The 13,560-nt window shown below is 46.4% G+C and overlaps 1 protein-coding gene across 1 annotated transcript in view; it reads right to left on the bottom strand.

Annotated features, from left to right (window-relative positions):
- nrp2a (neuropilin 2a) overlaps positions 1-11,859 on the bottom strand; it is an 82,896-nt gene extending 71,037 nt beyond the window's left edge. Inside the window, exon 1 of the mRNA XM_080052856.1 lies at positions 11,055-11,859. Within this exon, the coding sequence (XP_079908982.1) occupies positions 11,055-11,130 (76 nt within the window). The 5' untranslated portion in view covers positions 11,131-11,859. The remainder of the gene's footprint in view (positions 1-11,054) is intronic.
- Between the last annotated feature and the right edge of the window lie 1,701 nt (positions 11,860-13,560).

Here is a 13,560-nt window from a genome sequence, read left to right as displayed (position 1 = left end):
GGTGCAGAGGCAGAGGCAGAGGATTGCTCCTGTCGCCTTAGCCAGTTCGTCGGCGCATTCATCCAGAGTTAGACAGTCAGGCTCTGCGATGGCAGTGATGCTGCTGGCCAGCAGGACAACACTACTCATGACAGCCTTCTGCTGAGCTGCACACTGGTGCGTTCTATCGGCCATCCTCGCGGTGAACGCGTCCTTTGGGGCGACGCAGCGTCAACCTCGCTCCAAAGACAGCACAGGGGGCTGGGTCGAGCGGAGGAACCGGCTGGCACACACGCTCCGTCAGGCCCTTTGTCACCTGGCAGTATGTGGTGACTGGTGCCGAGACCATGTCCATCATTATTTTAATGTTAACAGTCCAAAATGAAAAGGTCATATACACCTTTTCTACTGGGTTAAAGAAAATAAGTAACTCTCTCCCCTCCCTCAAACTCACTGTTGAAGTGCCCTTGAGCAAGGCACTTAACCCCCAACCGTTCCAGTGGAGCTGCTCAGTGGCCAACAATAGAAAACGGTAGTGGCAGCTCTAAGGTGTGAATGTATGAGTCTGAAAAAGAGTACTCAGTGAACCTACCCTGGGTAGATAAAGGTAAAGATCGCAATAGTATAGTTGCAGTAACAGTAGCACTATAGGCTCAGAGGTAGAGCAGGTCGTCATCCATTCAAAAGATCAGTGTTTCGATCCCCGGCTACTCTGGTCCGCATGTCTAAGTGTGCATGAGCAAGACACTGAACCCCAAATGGCTCCCCGTGCTGCACATGGATGTGAATATAGTTACAGTTTGAATGATTAGATCAGATGATGGGCAGGTAGCCTCTACTCTGCCATAAGTATGACTGTCTGTGTTGATGTGTAAGCGCCTTGAGTAGTCAGAAGACTAAAAAGGTGCCATATAAGTACATGTCCATTAACTTATAGTATTAGTTAAAAATACAACTGCATTTACTTTTAACTTGAAAAGGGAAAGGACAACACATCACTCCTCTTCTGATGTTTAATCACCTTAAGAAACACTCAAAGCCTTCGTCCGAGCAAAGCAGCGTTTCACATTGTCACCTCAGTGTGAGCGACTGAGCCGGGGCAGAAACACTCATGGTTTGTTTATGGTTTCAGTAGAAGGAAATATATGAAAAACCACTAACATATTAACACAATTCATGTCTGCAGAGGGAATTAATTCAACCAGATAATCTGACCGGAGACAAATAGAATTTTCAGTCCCCGTCTTTTTTGTTGTTAAATGTGCTATATAATAAAATAAAGATAAAAAGGAAATTGTGTGGATTTGATTTAACAGCTAAAATACACAGCAGATAGTTATCCTGGTGTAGAACGTCATCTATATATAGGAATATTATATATAATAATCATAATTAATTCTATAGTTTTGTGGTCTTACATGGAATTTGTAAATATGGATACATGTCTGAAGTCAAATACAATCCACACATACACACATTGGTAAAAAATACCTTCTTCTTAGGAGCAATTACACGAAGGTGCCAGAGGGGGAGCACTTCCAAATCCCACACACACACACGTCTGTAAAAATACCTACTTTCTTAGGACCAATTACACAAAGGTGCCAAAGGGGGAGCACTTCCAAAACCCACACACACACACATTTGTAAAAATACCTTCTTCTTAGGTCCATACCATTTTTTTGAGATTTCACCACTAGGCATGTTAAAATGACATTCTCTATCTGTTGTAGTGGTTGTCCTCACCAGGACCACCATTTTGGTCCTAACTAGGCAAAAGGTCCTAATATGGAAGGTGATTTTACTGGCCAAGGTCCCAAGAAGGATAGCAATACAGGAACACACACACACACACACACACACACACACACACACACACACACACACACACACACACACACACACACACACACACACACACAGCCTTTTTCACCCCCTTCCACACCCAGGCTCTTATCTCTACAGCCCCCCTCCCCCCCCCCCCCCGCCCGTTGGGAGCTCTCTCCAAGTGTAATTGTTGCTCGGGCAAACCAATCTGCAAACATTAGGACACATCCCCCCCGATTCCTATCTGTGACTCTCTCCCAGGGACAATAGCCTGCCAATGGCGTGGCTCGGCAGGCTTAGACAGGAAGTGACAGGCTGACGGCCTGTCTGGGGTGGTACTGGGGGGCCACCCCAACTCCGTAATGAGAAGTTAGCCACCCAACAAAAGGCCCCATTCTCTGCTAGCACCCCGCCGGCTCAGGCAGCTCCCACGCTTGCCGTTATCTCCCGTAAACACGCTAAACACATAAACTCACATACGCGCACATACAAAAGGAACATGTATATGGGTATTCTGTGTGCACACACACATTCACACACACAAACACACATGGGGACATCACACATATTGCCTGGTGGCACAATGGCTCTTTTATTACTCTTGCATTGCAATAGATTTGTAGGCGTTATTATTCTTTATGGAAGCAAAGGCGAAAAGTGTTTTCCATGACAACAGTGGGGGGGGATTAGCTTCCTATCTCTGTATATATATATATATGTGTGTACATGTGTGTGTGTGTGTGTGTGTCTTTGTGTGTGTGTGCGCGTGGTTGCTAATGCACCAGGGGAACCTCTAAATGTAATGAACTTGGTGATATTGAACTCAAAGAGTGGACGAATGTTTTTCTTAATAATGTAGCCAGGCGAAAGCAGCACACAGAGGGAAATAAAAGTGCTATATTAGGACACAAACTGAAGCCTGAAGTTGTATGTACTAGAGCTTTGACAATGCAACAACCCAAATGTTGGACTTAACCACTCGTGCCTCTGAGCTGAAGCTTTTCTTGACACAAATGGGTTGCTATTCTCTTTCAAAAAAATCTATGAAAAAAACAATAAAGGATTGGGAAAAGAAAAGAAAGGGGGGGGGAAACAGCAGCAAAAGCCTTGAAGTGTAATAGACCCTTCAAGTGATGACATTTCCACCGCCTATTGTGTTTAAAAGGCACACTTAAGATTCTCTGACATTTGATAGAGCTGAGATGGTTTCCTTTACTTTGTGTTACTGGAGAGGAGCCATGCCCACGCTCTCACCAGCAAGAGCAGCACACACAGCTGCCGGTGATTTTTGCTGCGAGTGTGTGACTCCAGCCGCCCACACACACACATACACACACACACCAGTGTGTCATGCACAAGTCGGGATACATGTGCGCACACATGAAGACAGTTGCATGCTTAAATGAACTCCCACACGTTTGTGTGCACACGCACACACACACACACACACTGCTCCATGTACAAGCGGCCACCCACCCACGCACACACACACACACACACACACACACACACACACACACACACACACACACACACACACACACACACACACACACACACACACACACACACACACACACACACACACACACACACACACACACACACACACACACACACACACACACACACACACAAATACATACAGAGGGTCTGTCAATCACAAAGGCGGACAGAGGTGGAAAAATTGCTAACTGAAGATTTTTAAACAAGATAGCAGGGAATGTCAAAAAATAAAAAAATTAGACATCAAGCCACACCCACACCCACACGCGCACACACACGCACACACACACACACACGCACGCACAGGCACGCACACACACGCACAGAGACATGTCTTTATCTGCTGTGGCCGTGGCAGACAGACAAGTCATTGTTGAGGAGCCTATGGAGGGGACGGTGTGTGTGCGGGAGGCTATCAGCGAGCGGAGCCTGGGCAGATTAAGCCGTTTGGGGGGAGAATCCTGCTGCCTCGACACTTTCTTTCCCCCTGAGCCGCCCATTCAGTGGCCTCCAAGGATGGATGAAGAGGGAGGATGTGTATGTGTGTGTGTGTGTGTGTGTGTGTGTGTGTGTGTGTGTGTGTGTGTGTGTGTGTGTGTGTGTGTGTGTGTGTGTGTGTGTGTGTGTGTGTGTGTGTGTGTGTGTCTGTGTGTTTGTGTGAGGGGATTGGTAAGGGAAGGGGGAGAACAGGATTACAGGCAGAAAAGGAGGTAGAGAGACTGCAAGGATGAGAGATAGATTGAGAGAGAGGTGGAGAAATTGATTGGGTGAATGCGGTTGGGTGGGGTTGGTGTATGACAGGCGGCCGCGAGGACATAGGTGGGACGAGCGAGGAAGGGAGTGACATGCAGAGAGAGGAAGATGCAGTGAGTGAGCGTAGGGAGAAAGAGAGAGGTTGTGTGTGTGTGTGTGTGTGTGTGTGCTGCACCGAGAGCCTGACGAGCCTCATTAAGACATGCCTGCTATCCGGCGGATCCCTGTAGACACTGACCCCACTGGGTCACACACACACACACACACACACACACACACACACACACACACACACACACACACACACACACACACACACACACACACACACACACACACACACACACACACACACACACACACACACACACACACACACACACACACACACACACACACACACACACACACACACACACACACACACACACACACACGCACGCACACGCACTGGCAGTAGGTCCGTGTGTCTGTGTGCGATTGCCATTGTGAGAAGATATTTCGATTGTGATGATGGAGGTGTGTATTTTTTAGCTAATTGCTTGAATGGCAAAATATGAATATGTGTGTGTGTGAGTTTGTGCACCGGTGAATACACAACTTGTGGTGTTGGGTGGGTAGTAACACACAGGGGAAGCACTCAGGGGCTGCCGGCGAGCTTCATGAATTACACTGTCTCTTCTACTAGAGGAGCCAATCTGTCTACACACACACACACACACACACACACACACACACACACACACACACACACACACACACACACACACACACACACACACACACACACACACACACACACACACACACACACATTTTAATTCTTTATTTGAGTCCACCAATCACATTACAACAGACAGGATTCAAATATTTCCAGAAATGAGATAGGACAGTGTTCAAGGGTATAAAAAACATCTCCTGCGCCACACTGCCAGGCTGCCTGTCACCGCTGATATGGAGCAGAACTTTGAACTTTGATTTGTTCGTACCATGCAGGGACCAAAATCCTATTACATGGGAACAATGTCACCACTATTTATGTATGTATGCGAGTGTACACAGTATGTAAGAGTGTGAGTGTATTTGCGGAAGTGTATTTTTACAATATTATTCGGAGTATTGTGCGGATGGAACTGAAATGCAGCAGAAATTCTATAAATGCGTGTATGTATCTACATAGTTTTTTCTTCTTTTGCAGATTGTGTCTATGAAACGCATGTTAAGTGTGTGTGGGTGTGTGTATGTGTGTGTGTGTGTGTCTGCGTGTGCGCACAGTTTCTCGTCACTTCTCATCAAGTAAAAACCCGGAGACGTCTTTGTGCCCGCTGTGAGCCTTTATCTTCATTATATCTGGGGAAAATGTGCATATGTCTGCATGTCTTAGCTCACGTTTGGTGCTCTGTGTGTGTGTGTGTGTGTGTGTGTGTGTGTGTGTGTGCACGGCGCCGCTCTCTCATTTCTATTAGCCGCCTTATCGAGGAAGTATGGCGTCACGCTCTGGGATAAGCTGAGGAGAGACGCTGATAAATCCCTCTATCATTCCTAGTCTCTCTCTCTCTCTCTCTCTCTCCCCCCACCTTAATTAAAAAGTGCTATCGCCCCAGAGTGAGCGAATGAGAGAGGAGAGTGGGCAGCACTCATCCATTCAGTCAAAGAGCATGTGGGGTTGTATCTGCAAACTGCTTTTAATCTCAGCCACTTCCACACTAGACTAGACCTATGGAGACGAGGAAGAGGAGGATGAGGAAGAAAAAGACACCTGGGATTGAAAAGGCCTTTCCAAACTCTACACACGTTCCTCGGTAGGTTTGGTTTCCCGAGTGCACGGGGGAAGAAAACAGCTAGAAAAAAAACACTGAACATATCTGAATGCTATTCCCGAAATAGATCTTTGTGATCTTTCTAGTATGTATTATGTATGAGCTAAAAGAGTACACAAGTGTCACCCAGTACTCAAAGCAACACAATGTATAATTTACATTATGAGGCATTGGAGCAACTGGTGAGGAAATTAGAGCCTGCATTGTCTAAGATGGAATTCACACCCACACAATGGCTTCAAAATGGTTAAAAGAATGAAATCCTCTCACTCCTGGCTTAGAGTTCAAAATAGCGTGGAATCAGTTATCTACTTGAATTTAAAAAAAAGAAGAAGAACAAAACCCAATCAGCTAGGAAATGCTTCAAAACCAGGACAATTGCTCTTTGTGTTAAAGCAGTGTTAAAAGAAGTAACAGAAGCTACACCAAAGGCAGATAATATCCCCCCCAAATCCTCTTTTCCTCTCCGTTGGTGTCCTTTTCTTTCTGTCTTTTCAGTCCGTGCATCCCTAACAGGATAAGTGCCCCCCCCCCCCCCCCCCATGCTAATCAGCTAAATGCACAGAGCCGGGGCCTGCTGCTGATCAATGGTTCAATGGATCAATCGGGTAAACAGATGGTAGCTGATGCCTAGGGGTGGGGGGGTCTAATCCTTAACTCTACCTGACTACAGTATCATATCTCCTTCTCCCCTTTGGTGCACGCCCTTTTGTCTCGGAAGCCCTTTTTCACTAAGGGTTCCGCTGTGAAGAATTGGGACTTTGCAGCAAAAGCCTCTGTGATGTATTGCCATTCTTAACCCCCCACCCACTCCCCTCCCTCTTACAGAATGTTACCTTTCATTGTAACCTTTCCGGAAGACTTGCAGTCCTTACAAAAAAAATTGCACCTCCTCTTTAAAATCCACACTCTTGACCCCTCTTTAACTACCGCCGCTCGTGAAGTATACAGTTCATTTAAAAATGCTTTTCCTCTTTGACAATGCTTAACCCCCCCCCCCCCTCCAGCTCCAGTGTAAAGACGTCCCCGAGCGCCCGTTAAGAGCCCCCCCCCCCCTGTGCAGGGAGGGCTAATGTGGCAGAAAGTGAAAGACCCCGGCTCTGTTTTATTTATGGGGGGTCTTGTTTTTTAATTCCACCCCGAGCGTGGTGGGCCGTTGCAAAGGCTTTTGGCGTGACTCTCATACCTGACTGGTATTGAGCGCGGCTGCTCTTGTTTTTGTCTTTGGCTATGAATGCTAATAGGTGACCTTGTTCTGTTATTTTCTCTCCTTCGGTAGCTGATACCTTTGAGGCCGGTGGGGCCAGATTAAAACGCAGAGAAATGCAAATAATCGAAAGGCAAGGGGGGAGAAGGGAATAAAAGACTTGAGAGAAGAAAAAAAAATAATAGAAAAAGACCAACCAAGTCCATTCATCCAGTATAGCTAAGATTTGGAAAGAAACAAATGATTAAATGAGTAGAAATCTTACTCTGGAGGAAGTGGGGATGCCATAGGTTGGGCGAAGGATGCACACACAGCCCACTCAATAAACATGCAAATGAGCTGCTTAATGGCCTGAATATTAATGTGGTAAAGGGAGTAAATTGATGAACATGTCACAGAGTCAAACTATTGTGATTACAGTACACGTGCAAGTGGGGAAGTGTCTCGGCTAGCTAGCTATAGTGGCTAAGTCTTGAGAATAATGAAAAGGGACACTCTACTATTCTACTATCCCACGTGGTGCATAGCCACCGACTGAGGGCCAACAGCAGGGTTCACCACTGGAACTGTCCAAAGCAGCAGACGTCTTTCATGGATCATTTGCTTTGCAGAGCCGTGTCGGATTTTTACACTTGCAGATGTTTCTGGCTGAGATGCCTCGGGGCGTGAAGAATTCTGTTTCCAAAAAGTGTTATATTTTTTAAGAGAAAATCTGTGTGCTTCTGGAAATGTATCAAGTTGTTAAAAAAACAGCATCAAAAGCAAAAGGAACCTCTTTTGGAAGACTACTACTATTTTAAATTTAAAAAAAATATATATTATTTTTTACTGGCATTTTGTCCACAAAACCATTCCATTTCAATTCGACTGTGACTAGACTAGACTTCTTCTCTTAAATACTATTTTTGGGTCTCTTCTCTCTGCCCCCCTACATTGGGGAAATTCGGCTAATTATTTAGACATGGCAGTGTGCAGTGAATACATAATTACGTTGCACAGCTTTAAACTTTCTCTGGAGCATCACATTTTGTACCAGAAAAGTCAGTTTTTCTTTTTAAAATAGTAGATACACTTCTTCTATGCTTCTTTTGTTTGTGGCCTCCACAGCTTTACCCCTGCCTTAGCTTGCTCTTCCCCCCAGACGCTGGTGTCACTTCATAAACCCTTTAAAGCGATCTGTTCCCACTAAGTCCAGTGCCATTTTAACTCCGTGACCCCTCGCGCGCTTTGAAGTTGCCCTCTCGTCACACACTCTGTTTGATGCACCCTCCCCCCCCCCCCCCCATTCGCATAACAAATCCCTGTTATGGCTTGCCATTTTTCACTATTCTTGAGCCTTTGGTATAACATCTGCCTTCCATTCTCCACACTGTATTTCGCAGTAACCTAAAATCTATGTATATCCCAAGAGTCTACTGTCGCTCTCTCTGAACATCCCTCATTCCGTCCCTTCTGTTGTCTTTCAGTGTCTCTCTTCCTCTCTGGCAAAGCGTGTGTGTAATGTGGCTCTTGAGGCAGGGACGTTCGGTGCAGTGTCTTGGCACGGTGGAGAGAGAGAGAGAGAGAGAGAGAGAGAGAGAGAGAGAGAGAGAGAGAGAGAGAGAGAGCTGTGGACGGGGGGATAGCTTCTTGCTTGCCTGACGGCTGCCAAGAGGCCCACATCTGTCTCTGATCAACGGGTACACAAGGCAGGCCAGTAAAACACTCACGCACACGCGCGTGCGCGCACACACACACACACACACACACAATTTGCAATGATGGCTGGGGATGACTGTCCTATTTCAAACAAGTATAGCCTAAACAAGAGAGAGAGAGAGAGAGAGAGAGAGAGAGAGAGAGAGAGAGAGAGAGAGAGAGAGAGAGAGAGAGAGAGAGAGAGAGACCCATATGAAGTGAACAGAGCTTGGCTACCCATTTGGGGCGGAGCAGCAGCAGCATCAGCAGCAGCGGGTGGTTGCTGCTGTAAAGGGCTTGGAGAGAGAGTCATCATAGGATCATGAACAACTCGTCAGCCGCCTACGCTGGGGTGAAAAAGAACCGCAGCAATAGGCTAGAGTAGACTCTATAAAAAAGGGATTGACTAGAATACAAATGGCATACAAACTATATTGAAATTAGTAATACTCAATGTATGAAAACAAGAAAAAATATAAATATGCCACAAAGTAAGATATTTGAATAAGAATGATTTAAGTATAATAGACACCCAACATAAAGAACACGTTAGATATACTATGGCAAATATTTCCGTTTTTACGCATGAACTCCACCTGGCCACAAGCGAGTAAAAAACGCACATCCACAAAACATACATACTGTGACACCCAGAGTCAATCCACAGTAGGAGCAACATGAATACTAGTAGTAGCCTGGGTAAGTGTGCCTTACAAGGATGAGCGGGCGAGAGGCCATGTGTCATCACCACACCAGTAGCGTCACTCACCCCGCTGTACATGAACACACTTTACCCACCAACATGTCTGCACCTTGCACCTTTCTGGTGACAGACAGAATGAAGCAAAATAACTCACTACTGACTCGACTCTAGAATAATTTGATCATGTCACCAGATGGACCGCTATGCTCCCCCGACGGTATAGCCTAAATCCGTATTTAATTAGGCTTTCCAAAGACATTTTGGCGCTGTTTCACGCGTCAGCTTAGCTCTCTGTGTAATCATATGTAAAGGACACTATTCCCACAGTGCCGTTTCCATGCTTTATACGGTAAGAATTCGTCCTGCTTAAGTGCCGTAAAGCAAGGCTCCGGATCTTCAAACACGCTACAGGGGCTGCTATTCTGCACTGCACTCCACACTATATTATCTCCCATCTTATTGTTATTTGAATGCTGAAAAATTGCAAGGAGCTGACAGTGAGCCGCCTGCCTGGAGCTGGCGGTGCCCAGCCACCACAAGCCTTCACCCCTCAAACACACACACACACACACACACACACACACACACACACACACACACACACACACACACACACACACACACACACACACACACACACACACACACACACACACACACACACACACACACACACACACACACACACACACACACACACACACACACACACACACACACACAAGGAGCACGAGGCATAATACAGGGGACGCTGGCTGGAGGTAGACAATCCTTAATGATGATTCCAGTCCTTTTAGTCAAATCTCGCTGTGACAGTATCTCTTTTACGCACGGTTTCTTGGGGACAAAATCAATAATAATAGGTTATCGCCCATGCAGCCAACTCCTGTTCTAATCCCATGTGGAGAGGCATTGTTTTTAAATATCAGCAACGCGGTTTCGTTTATTTCCCTCGATGAATAATTGAATCAAATAGGGAAAACAACGGACAACTCGGGGTAAACAATGTGTTAGCATTTTCAATAGCCTCCATGTGATCCGCCTCATTCACAATCTAGTGAGCCTGACGGCGTACTCATCGCAATGTTCACAGTCGAGCCGGGACAGATAACTGTTTCCCATCTTCTAAATATTTCATCAAAGCGGCTAAGTTCGCTAGTTGTGAACGTGTGACAGCTGACTTGGCACGGGGGGCTGAATGAGTCACTGACTTAATTGAAAACAAGTCACCATTAAGCTTCTATAGTACATTTGCATTTATTTCAATCTTCCATATAGCATATTTAGGGGAATATTTCCGACAGAACACGAGACAAATTGATCTAGTTATCACATAATTGGTTTCATCCAGTCAGGCGCGAATGTGTAAATAATACGAAACACATGACAAGGAGCTCTTGAAAAAACGATTTTTAAAGTGTGAAATAATTAGTTATGCATAGGCCCAATAGATGAATGAATAGGATGTCTATCCTGTATTCATGCTTCTGTAATATGTTGTTTCCTTTCAAATCTTGACTTCGGGTTGAGACAGACCATGCGCGCGCGTCCAAAGAAGACCAAGTAAGTAAGTAAAACTCACCTTCTTGCCCTCTGACTCTCAACGCAAGATGACACATTGCCGTTAAAAATCCAATCAAGGACGAGGCGAAATCCATCTTGGATTGACGCAGAAAACTCGTGGCGAGCTTTGAAGTTCTTTTTAAATGTTTCCACCTCGTTTGGATATAAATTCTACTGCTCCTCCAAAAAGAAATGAAAAAAATCCACACCCCTTTAGGACCAACAGTCACTTCTGTAATAATCCCACGGCGTTTATTCAACCATTGGTGGGAGGAAACTGTGCCAACTACATGTCATTGAAGAAATTCAGAGACATTTGGGCTTTTTGAAGTCGTCTGTCCATGCCACTACACCTCCTCCAAAAAACAAAAACAATGAACAAAACTCCTTGATCGATACGGTGTGTGCTCCTCAGCCTTTGAGGCTTCGGGCGATAGAACTGCGCTCTGAAGTGTGTCTGAACAGCGGCTCCGGGGTGCGTCAAGTTCCCCAACCGAGAAGAACCCAGTCTCCCGTTATCTCCTTCTCTGCGTCTCCGCGTATTTTGCGCACACGAGGGAGGGTAGGCTCTCCTTGTAGGGTATCGGCAGTATAGCAGGCTAAAGCCCCAGTAAAAAAAACTCTCGAAGCCCCGCAAGCCTCAGTCGGAGTGTCAGAAGCTTTAAGTCACAGAATACAACAGAATAAAACGTGGTGCGTCCTTGCTTCCAAAAAAGACCGTTCGTAATCGTGCCACCTCCAGCGGCACCGCTACTCTTCCCCTTGTGTGTGTGTCTGACTGTCTCCCTTTGGTAGCGACTCCCGTACTGCCTGCGCTCCGGCGTGTGCCCTGTGTACGCGTCTGGGAGGTGTGTGTAGAGAGAGAGAGAAGGAGAGGGAGAGAGAGAGTGTGTGTGTGTGTGTGTGAGTGATCGCGCTTCTTGTGCCGAGCAGCTATCGCGTTACAGTGGCTGCGCCTCAGCTCCGCCTCCTCCCGTCGGTCGCCGATTATGGAGGAGAGGGAGAGAGAGCACGTGCACGCGCCCACGCTCTCTTTTGACCCCTCTTCTCTCTCTAACACACACACACACACACACACACACACACACACACACACACACACACACACACACACACACACACACACACACACACACACACACACACACACACACACACACACACACACACACACACACACACACACACACACACACACACACACACACACACACACACACACACACACACACACACACACACCCCTTTTCAGAAGATACCACAGATATAAAGTCTTCCACAGATAAGGCCTAGATAAGCCACATTGTAATGGTAAAGCATGGAGAGGAACTTCTCCTAGGGCTGTTTTCAAAAGGAACAGAGAGAGGGGCGAGCTGAGGAACAGTAAACCCCCAGAAAGAAGGAGTAAGACTGGGAGGAGTGTCCGACTGTGGGGGGTGGTGGTGGTGGTGGTTGCACATGCAGTGAACGGGCGCATGCGAGGGCCGCCTTTCACCACATTAAACACATGAAAACGTACCCAGCCAATGTCAAAAAAGCCCCACGACTCAAGCCCACCTCTGCCCTGCCCAATCTGAGCCGCCCTGCAATCAACAGGGCCTAAATACAGAGCGGGAGGCCGTGTAATGACACAGTAAGCGAGCCCAAAATAATCTGCAGAGAAAGGCCTCTCTCTCTCTCTCCAGGCAGGCAGCGTCCAGCCCCATGTGCCCTGCCTATGGCTTGTGTTACCGGCTGGTGTAATGTAATGGACGGGGCTGAGGCCAGGCTGGCTGTATAATACATCTTTATTTGGAACAGGGCGAAGGTGCATTCCTAAAAGGTCAGGACACATGGCACTCTTTTTGAAGGGAACTGAACTTAAAGGTGACATATTGAACTTGTTTAAGGTTCAAACATTGTAATTTGGGTTTCTACTAGAAAATGTTTTAATTCGTCTAGATTGTAATATTTCTCAAAGTGCCTGAATTGCTGAATCTCCTCTTTTCAGCCTCTGTCTGAAACGCACAGTTTTAGAGCCTTTCTCTTTAAAGCCAAGTCTGCTCTGATTGGCTGTGAATCTTAGCAGCGGTTTGAATTTTACTGCCAGTTAGATTCAGGATTATCTGGGGGTGTGGCCTATCACATGTGAAACAGTGCATTTTCATCATAGGCGACCTTTAACATTGGTGCCTCGTAGAGCATTAGATGATGGTGATAAACATAAAAAATAAGCCTTTTATTGTCCTTAGATCATGAGATGTAGGCTAGAAAATGTCAACAAAAGGACCGCTATGCCCTTGACACAAGGTTGTATGACAGGTCTTGGTGTCACTGTCTGCCTATCTGTCTGTCTGTCACCTCCATCAACTGTCACCCCCTGCTGCTGACCCCCCCCCCCCCCCCCCCCAAGGTTGACTAGATGCCACCAACCCACGGCCTTCTTACAGTCTGTCACTCATCTTTTAAAGCCCGCCTCTACCTCAAGGGGTGCAGCGGCTGTCAATGCGTCATCGTGATTGGCTAATCTGAGCCTCTGGGGGCAC

Source organism: Ammodytes marinus (genome assembly GCF_949987685.1).
Source record: "Ammodytes marinus genome assembly, chromosome: 24".
NCBI classification, from domain to species: Eukaryota; Metazoa; Chordata; class Actinopteri; order Uranoscopiformes; family Ammodytidae; genus Ammodytes; species Ammodytes marinus.
Note: the sequence above shows the minus strand (reverse complement) of the source record. Positions and strands in the feature narration are given on the sequence as shown.